At 46.8% G+C, this 14,519-nt stretch overlaps 1 protein-coding gene across 1 annotated transcript in view; it reads left to right on the forward strand.

Annotated features, from left to right (window-relative positions):
- The first annotated feature begins 980 nt into the window (after positions 1-980).
- The window catches only part of UBXN7 (UBX domain protein 7), a 77,548-nt gene continuing 64,009 nt past the window's right edge, over positions 981-14,519 (forward strand). The window contains exon 1 of the mRNA XM_033213208.1: positions 981-1,126. Coding sequence (XP_033069099.1) covers positions 1,054-1,126 — 73 coding nt within the window. The 5' untranslated portion in view covers positions 981-1,053. The remainder of the gene's footprint in view (positions 1,127-14,519) is intronic.

Consider the following 14,519-nt stretch of genomic DNA (forward strand, 5'->3'; position numbering starts at 1 on the left):
ATTATTCAAGTAACACACGAATATATATATACACACACACACACACACACACACACATATATATATATATATATATTTTTTTTTGAGATGGATTCTTGATATATTTCCCAGTCTGGTCTCGAACTCCTTGCCTCAAGCGATTCTCCCACCTCGGCCTTCCAAAGTGCTGGGATTACAGTCATGAGCCACTGCGCCCGGCCAATAATGTTTGTTTAAAAATAAAAAGATAAATAAGAAACTCGAAGTAAAGTCTGCTTTGACCATCGTGCCGATCGTTCTCCTCTCTGAAGGTAACCATTACCAGCGTTTTGAGCACACTTTTCCAGTCTCCTTTCTATATGTCTTCTTAACTCTGTTGCATATACAGAATTTCTTTTTATACACATGACACCTCTTGGGGTCTCACTAAGACGCTAACGGGAAACGTGATGGCCAATTTATTTAAGGAAAGCAGACTAAATAACCGCTGATGAAAACCTACTGGGTGTCAACCCTGCGCTAGGTGCTTTCTTTGGCATGTAGGGTTCTGGAATTTCACTCGCCACAGTCGGTGAGCTAAGCCATTAGTCTGGAGGCTGGGGGGCGGGGAAGGGGAGAGTCGCTTCAAAGCGAGGAGGTAGGGTTTGTATTTTGATGGGACCTAACAGAGCGCGGAGCAACTGCGAAGCAGAAAAAATACAGTTACCGGAGTTGGCCCTGTCCATAAAGCTCGCGAAGCTGAAATGCGAAATATCTGCCAAGACCGAAGCTTCCTTCGGAATGTAGGAATCGACACTGCGCCTGCGAGAGTAGCCTTGGAGCCCGGAGAGGCAAGCACCAGCAGTGGCAAAAACGATGCACCGGGCAGGCAGCAACCGAGCAGCCAACCGGAGAGCGGGGAGCGCGCCGGGCCGGTGGGCAAGTGCGCCTGCGCAGAGAGCTGGGGGAGGGGCGGGGCTCGGGGGCGGGGCTTGAGGGCGGTCAATGCGCCTGCGCACACCGCGCGGCGAGGTGGGGGAGGGCAGTCCGTGTGTGTCTGTGTTGTTGTTCGGCGGCGGCGGCGGCGGCGGTAAGATGGCTGCCCACGGGGGCTCCGCGGCGTCCTCGGCGCTGAAGGGGTTAATTCAACAGTTCACCGCCATCACCGGTAAGAGACGCGGTTACCGGAAGGTGGAGGGGGGGGTCCGGAGCGGGCGGCGGGTCTGCCCCGGGCTTCCCCTTACCTTCAGGCATTCCTCCTTCGGGCTTTACCCACCGCTCCCGTCCTCCCTCCTGAGGAAGAGGGGACGACGGCGTCGGGGTCTCCGGGTTCCGGCGGGAGGCAGCCCCCCGCGCTCCCGAGACCCTCGTTCTCTGTCTCCTAGTAGTGTGGAGGGAGATCCCCCCACCCCCCGCCAGCCCAGACCTGGGAATGGGCCGAGTCCGCCGCCCCCGCCGGCCCGGGGACCCGGGGGCGGGAGGAGTGGGGGGCCGCACCCGGGCCACCGCCCTCCTCCTCCTCCCTCCTCATCTTCGCCTTTCTGTGCAGCCTGCGGTGCGGTGCCTCCCCTCACCTCCTCCTTCCTTTCTTCCCCGGCCAGGTCATTCTGCCCCGGTCCCCGGCCTGCCCTTCCCCTTTCCGGGCCCCTCGGAGCCATCGCCGTGGCCCTGGCGGGTTCGGGCCCTCCCGCCTTCACGGCGAGGCCGGTGGGGTCGGCCGTGCCTTTACACTTCACGGGGGCTAGGCCGCCAGAAGCGGGGGTGCTGAGGACCTCAGGGACTGAGGCTTAGCGGGAAGAAGGAGGGGGAACCCCGAAGCTGAATCGGGGAGGCCTGGAGGAATCCTGGGTGGCGTTTCCCACCTCCCCATAATAAAATCATAAAGACGGAGACGATGGCGCCGGGGCCTCCTGCTGATAAGATAGGGATGGCGGCAGAAACTTCTTTGAGAGTAAATCTGTTTCTGGGTGTCAGTATCCCCGAAACCCTAGGCCTAGGTTGTGCTCTCCCTTTAGACCCCTGCGAAGGGCACACGCAGATCCTCTTACCGCCTGGAGGAAAGGCCCTAAAGCCATTCTCTGAATTCTGTCTTGTTTCTCTCTGATGGTGCTGAACTTTTCTTGCATGAGTTATTAGAGGGCGGAGCAAATGATGAAGTGCTCTGTGGAGGGATTTGAGGGAAGAGTACTCCAGTGTGCCTGAGTGTAATTTTGCCGTTCTAGTTTGTCATTTTGGAAGGAGGTCAGAATGTTAGTTCCCTTTCTCAACGGATCTGTACTTTAGCTCGGAATTTGTTAGATGCGGAGAATGTTTCCATGTTAATGTTCCTAGAGTTTAACGTGCAATATCTGGTTAAGTAAAATTTTGTATTGTTTTAACTACTACAGATTGTATACTAGTTAAAGTTTTATATTAAAGCTAGCTTTATTTTTTTACTTTGCAGTGATAACGAGATATTTGGCGCATTGTTAACTAGCTTGTGGGCGTGGAACATCAGGTCAAAGTTAGTAAAGTAAAATTTGTAATAACATTGGGGTGAGGAGTTACATGATAACTTCTCTTAATATTTTTAAACTTTGTGACTGGATTACTGAAGATATAAAGGATTGAATTATTATATTAAATATATAAAGGATTTCATAATGTCTAACAAATCATTGCTGTGGAGAAGATTATTGTGTATGTAAGTTAGTGTTGATGCGTTATGCTTATATAGAAAAATTTTCGCAGTGAATCTGATAGAGAAGTGAATATCACTATTAATCCTTTCTTTAGATTTCCTAGAGATGGTTTATGATGCCACTTGGGCCTGGCGTGGTGTCTCACACCTGTAATCCCAGCAGTTTGGGAGACGGAGGCTGGAGATTCACATGAGGCAAGGAGTTGGAAACCATCCTGGGCAAAACATAGTGAGGCCCCATCTATACAGAAAAAAAAAAGTGAGCTGGATGTAGTGGCACCGACATGTAGTCCCAGCTACTGGGGAGGCTGAGGTGGGAGGATTGCTTGAGCCTAGAAGTTCAAGGCTGCAGTGAGTTGATCATGCCACTGCACTCCATCCCTGGCAGGAGAGCAAGACCATTTCTCAAAAAACAAAAAGAAGGAAAAAAAGCCACATTTTTTTTTTTTTTTTTGAGACGGAGTCTCGCTCTGTCGCCCAGGCTGGAGTGCAGTGGCCGGATCTCAGCTCACTGCAAGCTCTGCCTCCCGGGTTCACGCCATTCTCCTGCCTCAGCCTCCCGAGTAGCTGGGACTACAGGCGCCCGCCACCTCGCCCGGCTAGTTTTTTGTATTTTTTAGTAGAGACGGGGTTTCACCATGTTAGCCAGGATGGTCTTGATCTCCTGACCTCGTGATCCGCCCGTCTCGGCCTCCCAAAGTGCTGGGATTACAGGCTTGAGCCACCGCGCCCGGCCAAAAGCCACATTATTATTATTATTTTGAGACAGAGTCTCACTCTGTTTCCCAGGCTGGAGTGCAGTGGCAGGATCTTGGCTCACTGCAACCTCCACTTCCCGGGTTCAAGCCATTCTCCTGTCTCAGCCTCCCTAGTAGCTGGGACTACAGGCGCCTGCCACGAGGCCCGGCTAATTTTTGTATTTTTAGTAAAGACGGGGTTTCAACATGTTGGCCTGGCTGGTGTTGAACTCCTGTCCTCAAATGATCCACTCACCTCAGCCTCCCAAAGTGCTAGGATTACAGGCGTGAGCCACCGTGCCTGGCCCTAAAAGCCACTTAATTAATTTTCAGTTTCTTATGCTAATTACTAGTCTTCCCAAACTCTGATTGGTTTAACGCCACTTTACTACTTCTGTTGCAACATTTTTATTAGGTGCACAAAAAAACCAAAGTGTGATGAGATGAACTGACTCACTTAATTGCTTTAATTCTGTTTCTGTTAGTCTACACAGCTTGATTTCTGGATCAAGTTGGAGGCCCTGAATCAGTAGACAATGATATCTGAAAATCTACAGAGGGAAGATACCTTAGAGTGTTCTTGAAATACTGTGAATTTCTATTGATAATTTTTGGGATTCTTCTTACAAGTTAGTGATTAACCATTAGAAACACATGATTGAGGCCGGGTGCGGTGGCTCAAGCCTGTAATCCCAGCACTTTGGGAGGCCGAGACGGGCGGATCACGAGGTCAGGAGTTCGAGACCATCCTGGCTAACACGGTGAAACCCCGTCTCTACTAAAAAATACAAAAAGCTAGCCAGACGAGGTGGCTGGCACCTGTAGTCCCAGCTACTTGGGAGGCTGAGGCAGGAGAATGGCATAATCCCGGGAGCCGGAGCTTGCAGTGAGCTGAGATCCGGCCACTGCACTCCAGCCCGGGTGACAGAGCGAGATTCTGTCTCAAAAAAAAAAAGAAACACATGATTGATTTCTTTTTGCCTTTTTTACATGCCTTAAAAAGAATTTTTTGGAGTTCTCTACACATATGTTTAAATCATAGTGTTTATGATTAAAAGGTATTTTACATTTATTATTGCTAGATGAATTATAGTGACCTTAATCGCTTATGCTCTGATTTCACAGAGGTTTTTTTTTTTTTTTTTTTTTTTTTTTTTTTTTTTTTTGAGACGGAGTCTCGCTCTGTCGCCCAGGCTGGATGGAGTGCAGTGGCCGGATCTCAGCTCACTGCAAGCTCCGCCTCCCGGGTTTACGCCATTCTCCCGCCTCAGCCTCCCGAGTAGCTGGGACTACAGGCGCCCGCCACCTCGCCCGACTAGTTTTTTTGTACTTTTTTTTAGTAGAGACGAGGTTTCACCGTGTTCGCCAGGATGGTCTCGATCCCCTGACCTCGTGATCCGCCCGTCTCGGCCTCCCAAAGTGCTGGGATTACAGGCTTGAGCCACCGCGCCCGGCCTGATTTCACAGAGGTTTTACTTGGAAGCTCAACATTCTAAAAACAAATGCATCATCAAAAATGTGAGTCCTTATTCCTTAGGCAGGAGCGAAAAAAAGAAAAAGAAAAAAATTAAAATAAATGTGAGTCTTATCTTTTCTTTGGCATTTAGAAATAGAACGGAAAATTGAAAGATTTTAGAAAAGTCTTATTTCTTACTGAATAGAACAGCTCTCTCTCTGATTCAGTGAGTATGACATAATGACTGATTTTTGATTTTTTTAATTTTTAATTTTTTATTTAAGATATGGAGGTCTCCTCTCTTTGTTGCCCAGGCTGTTTTCCAGCTTCTGGGCTCAGCCATCCTCTTGCCTCAGCCCTCCCAGTAACTGGGGCTACAGGTGCACATCAGTGCGCCTGGTTCAGTAATGGCTGATTAAAAAAAGAGATTATTAAAAAGACAATATCATAACAACTTTTGTTGTTGTTGTTGTTGTTTTGAGACGGATTGGGTCTTACCCTGCCACGCAGACTGAAGTGCAGTGGTCTGATCATGGCTCACTGCAGTCTCCTCCTCTTGGGTTCAGGTGATCCTCCCCCCTCAGCCTCCAGGGTAACTTTCTATATTTTTTGTGGAGACAGGTCTCACTTTGTTGCGCAGGCTGGTCTTGAACTCCTAAGCTCAAGCAGTCCACCCACCTTGGCCTCCCAAAGTGCTGGGATTACAGGCTTGGGCCACTGCACCTGGCTGAAATAATTTTGATAAAAGGGAAAAGAACTAATCCTTCTCACAACAGCAATATTTGTTTTACATATTCCACTTCTTGTTTATATACTTATTTTTACATTGTAGATCATAGTATATACAATTTCTGAGATTTCTTTTTCTTTTTTTTTTTTTTTAAAGATGGTCTTGTTCTGTCACTCAGGCTGGAGTACTGGAGTACAGTGGCACAGTCATAGCTTGCTTCATCCTTTACCGTCTGGGCTCAGGTGATCTCCTGCCTCAGCCTTCAGAGCAAGTTAGGACTACAAGTGTGTGCTGCCATGCCCAACTAAAAGACACAGTTCTGGAATTCTCACTAACATTATGCCGTAAACAGTTTTTGCATGGTCAGACTGATAAGCAGGTGGCCAAGAGAAGTTACGACCTTTGTAGTAACTATACTGAGAAGCTATATATACAGCATGGTTTGCCATTTATGCTTGCTTTTTGGGTCCCCCCCCCACCCCACAGAATTTCACTAAGTCACCCAGTCTGGAGTGCAGTGGCGTGATTTCAGCTCACTGCTACCTAAGAAAACCAGTCTTGGTACTTTCATAGTCATTCCACATTTTACAATACTACTGTTTGATGTCCTCTGATTTATCATACATGCCTTTGAATTACTGTTGAACACTTTCAGAAGTCATATCAATTCTCAAAACATGAAGGAAAAATATGTGGCTGGATCTATTCTGAAAGAGCAATTTTTAAAGAATGTTTTGAAGCTGGGTGTGGTGGCTCACACCTGTAATGCCAAGTACTTTGGGAGGCCAATGCAGGTGGATCACTGGAGGTCAGGAGCTTGAGACCAGCCTGGCCAACATGGTGAAACCCTGTATCTGCTAAAAATACAAAAATTAGCTGGGCGTGGTGGTGGGCGCCTGTAATCCCAGCTACTCAGGAGGCTGAGGCAGGAGAATCTCGTGAACCCAGGAGACAGAGGTTGCAGTGAGCTGAGATTGGGCCACTGCACTCCAGCCTGGGCGACAGAGCGAGACTCTGTCTCAAAAAAATAAAATAAAATAAAATTAAAAGTATTTTGAGCCATGGCAGTATTCCATTAGCACCAACTTTGGGCTGACATCTACCACACATATACACTAGTGCACATGTGTAATCAGAATAATTCATGGAGTGAAGATGAGGGATACATAGACACTATAGAACAAGTGCAAAATAAACTAGAAGGTAAGGACAAATGTGAGGGCATAGAAAGTAGAGGCTAAGAAGAGTACAAGAGGTTACTGGTACAGAAATTCATAGAGCTTTGTGTATAGTGGCAATCACATCAGAAAATTATCGAACCTCAGTTGTAGAAGAGGCCTTAATCTTTCAAATTGTTGAGTACATATTTATTATAAAAATTAGTAACTGTCATGTTTGTAGTATTTAGCTTGATGGCCAATTTCCATTCATATTCCTTTTTTTTTTTTTTTTTTTTTTTGAGACGGAGTCTCACTCTGTGGCCCACGCTGGAGTGCAAAGGCATGATCTTAGCTCACTGCAGCCTCTGCCTCCTGGGTTCAAGCAATTCTCCTGTCTCAGCCTCCTGAGTAGCTGGGATTACAGACATGCGCCACCGTGCCCGGCTCATTTTGTATTTTTAGTAGAGACTGGGTTTCTCCATTTTGGTCAGGTTGGTCGTGAACTCCCGAACTCAGGTGATCCTCCCGCCTTGGCCTCCCAAAGTGCTGGGATTATAGGTGTGAACCACTGTGCCCAGCTTCATTCATATTCTTTTGTACGGAACATTTCCTTTCTCTTGGGTTAATATTAAAATGTGATTAAGTTCTCTGTGTCTGGAAAGGTGGTCACAGTATTATAGATGTTAAGAGAAAACTTCAGGAATTTTAACAATAGTTTCAATAGGTGATAATTAAGTTTCAGGATTTCTTTTTTTGTTTTTTGAGACCAAGTCTCACCCTGTCACCCAGGCTGGAGTGCAGTGGCGCGATCTCGGCTCACTGCAACCTCTGCCTCCCTGGTTCAAGTGATTCTCCTGCCTCAGCCTCCGAAGCGGCTGGGACCACAGACACCCATGCCCGGCTACATTTTTTGTATTTTTAATGGAGATGGGGTTTCATCTTGTTGGCCAGGCTGATCTCAAACTCTTGACCTCAGGTGATCCACCCGCCTCAGCCTCCCAAAGTGCTGGGATTCCCGGCGTGAGCTGCCGCGCCCGGCTGAAGTTTCAGAAATTTAAGGGAGGTAACTTTGAGTTGCAAGTGCAACCTTACTAGTAAATTCATTACTTATTCATAGACTGCTATGTGCCAGGCGTGGTTCATAACTTAAGGATACAATTGTGAGCAAGCCATGGTGTCTGTCCTCAGAAAGCTTAAAGGTTAACAGGAATAGAGACACATGAACAGGTATTAGAATCCAGTGAGAGAATGGTAAGGAGCTGATACGGGAACACTAAAGAGGGAGGTCAAGAAAGGCTTCCCAGAAGAAATAATTTTTTATCTAAATCCCTAAAATCTGGAAGATGTTTCTGGTAGGAGGAACGTGCAGAGACTTGGAAGAGAATTGGGCAGACATATATACAGACAGAGATGAGAGAGGTGAGACAGTAGGTTTAGGGAACTGATCATTCCAAATGAGTAAAGCACAGCTAGTGCAATAAATGGACTTATAGGAGATAAATGGGAGATTGGATTGGGCCTTGTAAGCCGTGTTAAAAAAAATCTTGGCTTTATTCTGAGAATAGTGGGGAGTCAAGGGTTTTAATTAGAAGAGTGAGACTGGGCACTGTGACTCACACCTATAATTCCTGCACTTTGGGAGGCTGAGGTGGGAGGATCCCTTAAGGTCAGGAGCTTGAGATCAGCCTGGGCAGCATAGTGAGACCCCATCTCTACAAAATATATTAAAAATGTATTTATTAAAAAGGAGTTACATCTGATTTGGCCTTTTTTTTTTTTTTTTTTAAAGAATTACTTGACTGTAGTGGAGAAGAGATAGGTTCAGAGATCAGTATTGTATAATCAGTATAATACTGTTGTATTAACCCAGGAAAGACAGATAGTGGTGTCCTGAAAAAAGTTAGTGGCAGAGAAGTGGACTCCAAAAGATACGGGAAGAAATCAGAGTCAAAATGAAGTTTAGCATTCTGTTTTGGACACCGAGGTATGTAACAGGGCTATTTATGAAGGTATGGAATAGCAGAAAGGTGTGGGGAGAAGGCGGTTAGCTCAGTTTTGGATAAGTTAAGGTGCTGCTGATAAGACTTCCAAATGGAGCTGTTCAAGCAGATGAATATTTGGATCTAGAAAGAAGTGTGAGAAATCTGTCATATTGATGGCAGTTAAAGTTATAAAAATGGGGCTGGGCGCGGTGGCTCACACCTGTAATCCCAGCACTTTGGGAGGCCAAGGTGGGTGGATCACCTGAGGTCAGGAGTTTGAGACTAGCCTGACCAACATGGTGAAACCCCATCTCTACTAAAAATACAAAATTAGCCAGGCATCATGGCGTGTGCCTGTAATCCCAGCCAATCAGGAGATTGAGGCAGGAGAATTGCTTGAACCTGGGAGGCGGAGGTTGTAGTGAGCCCAGATCGCTCCATTGCGCTCCAACCTGGGTGACAGAGCAAGACTCTGTCTTAAAAAAAAAAAAAAAAAAGTTGTAAAAATGGATGAGGCAAGGCCTAGTGGCTCACACCTGTAATCCTAGCACTTCAGGATGCCAAGGTAGAAGGATTACTTGAGGTCAGAAATTCAAGAGCAGCTTGGACAGCATAGCAAAGAGCCTGTCTCTACAAAAAGTAAAAAAAAAAAATTAACTGGGCCTGGTGGTGCACGCCTGTAATCCTGGTTGACTTGGGAAGATTGCTTGAGCCCAGAACTTTGAGGCTACAGTGAGCTATGCTCCTGCTGCTACCCTCCAGCCTGGGTGACAGAGAGAGACCTTGTCTCTAAAAAAAAAAAAAAAATTAGGAAAAGAGAAAGGATGGGACCTTGCAGGAGAGAGTGTAGTGTGGGAAATAGCAGACTCCAGGACACAGTGCTGAGGGGACACCGACATCTGGGGGACTGCAAAGGGGAAAGTGCAGAGAAGACTCAGGAAAAACCAAAGATGTAGGAGGAAAACCAGGAGAATATCATGGCACTTAAAACATCAGTGGCCACGCATGGTGGCTCACACCTGTAATCCCAGCACTTTGGGAGGCTGAGGCGGGTGGATCACACGAGGTTAGGAGTTTGAGACCAGCCTGGCCAATATGGTGAAACCCCATCTCCACTGAATATACAAAAAATGAGCCGGGCATGGTGGTGAGCACCTGTAATCCCAGCTACTCGGGAGGCTGAGGCAGGAGAATCGCTGGAACCTGGGAGGCGGAGCTTGCAGTGAGCCGAGATCGTGCCACTGCTCTCCAGCCTGGGCAGGATGAGAGTGTGACTCTGTCTCAACAGAAAAAGAAAAGAAAAGTGAAAAATTATTTTGTAAATGGAATAATAATTACTCTCTAATTTGTCCTTTGTTTAGCTAACACAATTAGCTTCAAGATGGCTCTCCTGTCCCTGTGGTACTTCAGAATCTTAGTGTTGATAAAATTCACATCTGTGCAGGACTTGAAGTGCTCCAAGGTACTTTGGGTTTATCTGCTCACCCTGTCAGGTGGATAAGTCAGATGGGGGTTGAAGGCCAGGCAGGTAAGCAACTGGTCTCCAAGACTGGGATTGTCCTGCTGTGCCCCACCTTATGCTCCCTGAGGCTCTGAGCCGAGTTTCAGGCCTCTGCCATGTCCCTACTCTTCCATGCCCCAGCTCCACAGTTTCCCAAGGATACAGTGAAGCCAGCTGGCACCTGATGGTCAGGCAGGAGGGGAACAAGTACCCCTATGCCCATCACAGCCAAGAAAAGAGGCACAGTGGCCAGGCCACAATCTGGAGCGGGTGAGGGGCCAGCTCCACCCATCCCAGTGGGATACCTGGCCCTGCAGCTCCAGAGAGGGTCCGCTGGCCCACACAGGCACTATCCACACGCTCCTCTCAGGGACCGGCTTGTTGGAGGGCCTGTTGCCAGTGTTCTTATACATGGTAGATGCTCAGTAAATGTTTGCTGGCGTGGAAACATTTACGCGTTGCGGCGACCTGCCAGTTTAGCCACATGCCTGGCCTTCTGCCCTCCCAGGGCAGCTGTACCTCAGCCCCTTGTGGTGGACGATCCCCAGACCAGGTGGTGACGGGCCCTCTAGGTTGGGCTGTTGTGTCCTCTGGCTGTGGCTCGGTCAGGCTGGCGTGCAGCCAGACGAGGACTTGGCGGGCTGGGCTGCCTGTAGCCTAATCTGTTTTTAGTCTCCTGTTTTCCAGAATGTCATGTAAGTGGAATCACAATATGTAGCCTTTTGAATCTGGCTTCTTGCTCTTAAGCTATTGCATTTAAGATTCATTCATGTTGTCATGGTTCGTAGCTCCTTCCTATTTATTGGGGAATAGTATACCATTGTATGGTTGTACTGTGGTTTGTTTATGCATTTATCAAATGAAGGATACTTTCCAGTTTGGGAACATTATAAATAAAGCCAGAAACAGTAGTATACAAGTGTGTGAATATCTTTTGAAAAATACCTAGGAGTGTGTTTATTGGATCGTATAATAATAGTTATATTAACTTTCTAAGAAGCTGACAAAGAATTTGTGGCTTTCTGGTATAGTGACCTTCTAAAGTCACTTTGGAAAGTATAGTGGCTTTGAGAGGCTGTGGGAGCATTGCTGGAGGCCAGGAGTTTGACACCAACCTGGACAACAAAGAGAGACCCCCCCCATCTCTATTAAAAAAATAATAATAGTCCGGGCACGGTGGCTCATGCCTGTAATCCTAGCACTTTGGGAGGCCGAGGCGGGCGGATCACGAGGTAAGGAGATCAAGACCATCCTGGCTAACACGATGAAACCATGTCTCTACTGAAAAATAGAAAAAATTAGCTGGGCGTAGCATCAGGCGCCTGTAGTCCCAGCTACTCGGGAGGCTGAGGCAGGAGAATGGCGTGAACCTGGGAGGCAGAGGTTGCAGTGAGCCGAGATGGTGCCACCGCCCTCCAGCCTGGGCGACAGCGAGACTATGTCTCAAAAAAAAAATTAAAAATTAAAAATAATAGTAATAATAAAAGAGAGTTCCAGTTCTGTATTCTTGCCATCATTTGGTATTTTTAGTTGTCTTTTTTTTTCTTTTGATACAAAATCTCACTCTCTTGCCCAGGGTGGAGTGCAGCCGTGTTGTCATAACTTACTGCACCCTCAAGCTCATGGGGTCAAGTGCTCCTCCTGCCTCAGCCTCCTATGTAGTTGGGACTACAGGCACACACCACCATGCCCAGCTAATGTTTTATTTTCTGTATAGATGAGGTCTTCCTGTGTTGCCCAGGCTGGTCTCAAACTCCTGCCTTGGTCTCCCACAGTGCTGGGGTTACCGGTGTGAGCCTCCACGCCTGGGGTTTTTTTGTTTGTTTGTTTTGTTTTGTTTTGTTTTTTTGAGACGGAGTCTCGCTGTGTTGCCCAGGCTGGAGTGCAGTGGCCGGATCCCAGCTCACTTAAGCTCCGCCTCCCGGATTTACGCCATTCTCCTGCCTCAGCCTCCCGAGTAGCTGGGACTACAGGCGCCTGCCACCTCACCCGGCTAGTTTTTTGTATGTTTTTTAGTAGAGACGAGGTTTCATCGTGTTAGCCAGGATGGTCTCGATCTCCTGAACTTGTGATCTGCCCGTCTCGGCCTCCCAAAGTGCTGGGATTACAGACGTGAGCCACCGCGCCTGGCCTGTTTTTTGTTTTTGAGATGGAGTCTCACCCTGTCACCCAGGCTGGAGTGCAGTGGCGTGATCTCGGTTTATTGCAACCTCTGCCTCCTGGGTTCAAGCGATTCTCCTGCCTCACCCTCCCAAGTAATTGGGACTACAGGCGCACACCACCATGCCTGGATAATTTTTGTATTTTTATTAGAGACAGGGTTTCACCATGTTGGCCAATCTGGTCTTGAACTCCTGGCCTCAAGTGATCTGCCCGCCTCAACCTCCCAAAGTGTTGGGATTACTATGAGCTACCATGCCCGGCCTTTTTTTTTTTTAAAGCTATTTCAATAAGTGTGTAATGATATGTCATTGTGGTCTTAATTTGCATTTCTCAGATGACTAATGATATGGGGCATTTTTCATGTAATAACGTACCATCTATAAATCTTTTTTTTTTTTTTTGAGATGGAGTCTCGCTCTGTTGCCAGGCTGGAGTGCAGTGGTGCAATCTCAGCTCACTGCAGCTTCCACCTCCTGAGTTTAAGCTGTTCTCCTGCCTCAGCCTCCCAAGTAGCTGGGACTACAGGCGCCCGCCACCACACCCAGCTAATTTTTTGTATTTTTAGTAGAGACGGGGGTTTCTTCATGTTGGCCAGGATGCTCTTGATCTCCTGACCTTGTGATCCGCCTGCCTCGGCCTCCCAAAGTGCTGGGATTACGGGTGTGAGCCAACGCGCCTGGCCACCATCCATAAATCTTTCAAGCCCCAACTTTTAATTAGATTCAACAGACATAAAATTACTCTATCAAATTGCTGTAAATGTTTCTGAATGCTCCCACTGGAATTTGTATTTTTATCTTGTCACAGACTAGTAAGAGATAGCTGGTCTAAGGACTACCGTTTGGGTAGCACTGGCCTAGGTGATGGCAGAGCAGGAACTGGAACTCTGGCATCTTGGCTCCTAGGCGCATGCATTTCCCACCATTAGCACTAGTTCCCGCACCACTGGGTCCTTTTGTGAACTCATGAATGTTTGCCCTATCTATCCCCTAACTTAATAATTCAGTTTCTCTGTACTCACTTAGTTTTTTTTGGTATGCATTTAAAAATGTTTTCAATATTTGAAAGCTTAAAACTCCAGGATTAGAGGCTGAGGTTAAAATTTCAGCTTATTTCTCACAACTATCATCCACTCCCATATCCTTGGCAAGTAGTTTAGCTTACTTTGGTATCATTGCTGGGGAAAATGTGGAGCGGAAAAGTAACCTCTTGTCCCTGTCATTTCTGTAGAGGGATGAGGATGATTGTTTTAAAAGTCTCTGTGGCTGCTGTACTTTGGTTTTTGGATGGTAGTGAGGAGATGGTCACTGTCCTTTTGGCACTGAGCGTAGCGTAGATAGTGTGCGTAAGAATATAAACTAGAAGATAGCAGCATGAAAATGGCCATCATAAATTGTGTGCCACGGCTGGGTTAAGTAATGCCCTTTGGTGCCATTCATTAGCAAGTGTAAGACAGATGGAGAGAAGGACAGAAAAAGGAAGTTTCAGAAGGGGGTTCATGTGGTGAGAAACAAAGTAGGACTCCTGTCATGGGTACAGATGACTGGATTAGATTAAGCTACCCTGCTGCTGCCTACAATATTGGAGCCTCAAACTAAGCCCATTTTTAAATTTTTTTTTTTTTCTTTTTTTTTTTTTTTTTTTTGTTTTTGAGACGGAGTCTTGCTCTGTCACTCAGGCTGGAGTGCAATGGTGCAATCTTGGCTCACGGCAACCTCCACCTCCCAGGGTCAAACGATTCTCCTGCCTCAGACTCCTGAGTAGCTGGGATTACAGGCACGCATCACCACGACTGGCTAATTTTTTTGGTACTTACAGTAGAGATGGGGTATCACCATGTTGGCTGGTCTCTCCTGACTTCAGGTGATCCGTCCACCTTGGCCTCCCAAAGTGCTGGGATTACAGACGTGAGACACCGTGCCCAGTCCCAATAAGCCCATTTTTAACAAGTTTGCAAAGAGTTTAAATCTGTAAACTTGTCAAACTTGTTTTATTAGCCCCCACTTAAAAAAAAAAAAGAAAAAAAAAGTTATGTTCTTCTAACTGTAGTAAGTCCAAATTCTTTACAGCTGATCCATCAGTAATTGTTAAGCACCTCTCGGGTGTATAGGTAAAATGTAGGTAAAATGTGTAACTTCACTAAACTTGTTTA

Source organism: Trachypithecus francoisi, unplaced genomic scaffold (genome assembly GCF_009764315.1).
Source record: "Trachypithecus francoisi isolate TF-2019V2 unplaced genomic scaffold, Tfra_2.0 Lachesis_group0, whole genome shotgun sequence".
NCBI lineage: Eukaryota > Metazoa > Chordata > Mammalia > Primates > Cercopithecidae > Trachypithecus > Trachypithecus francoisi.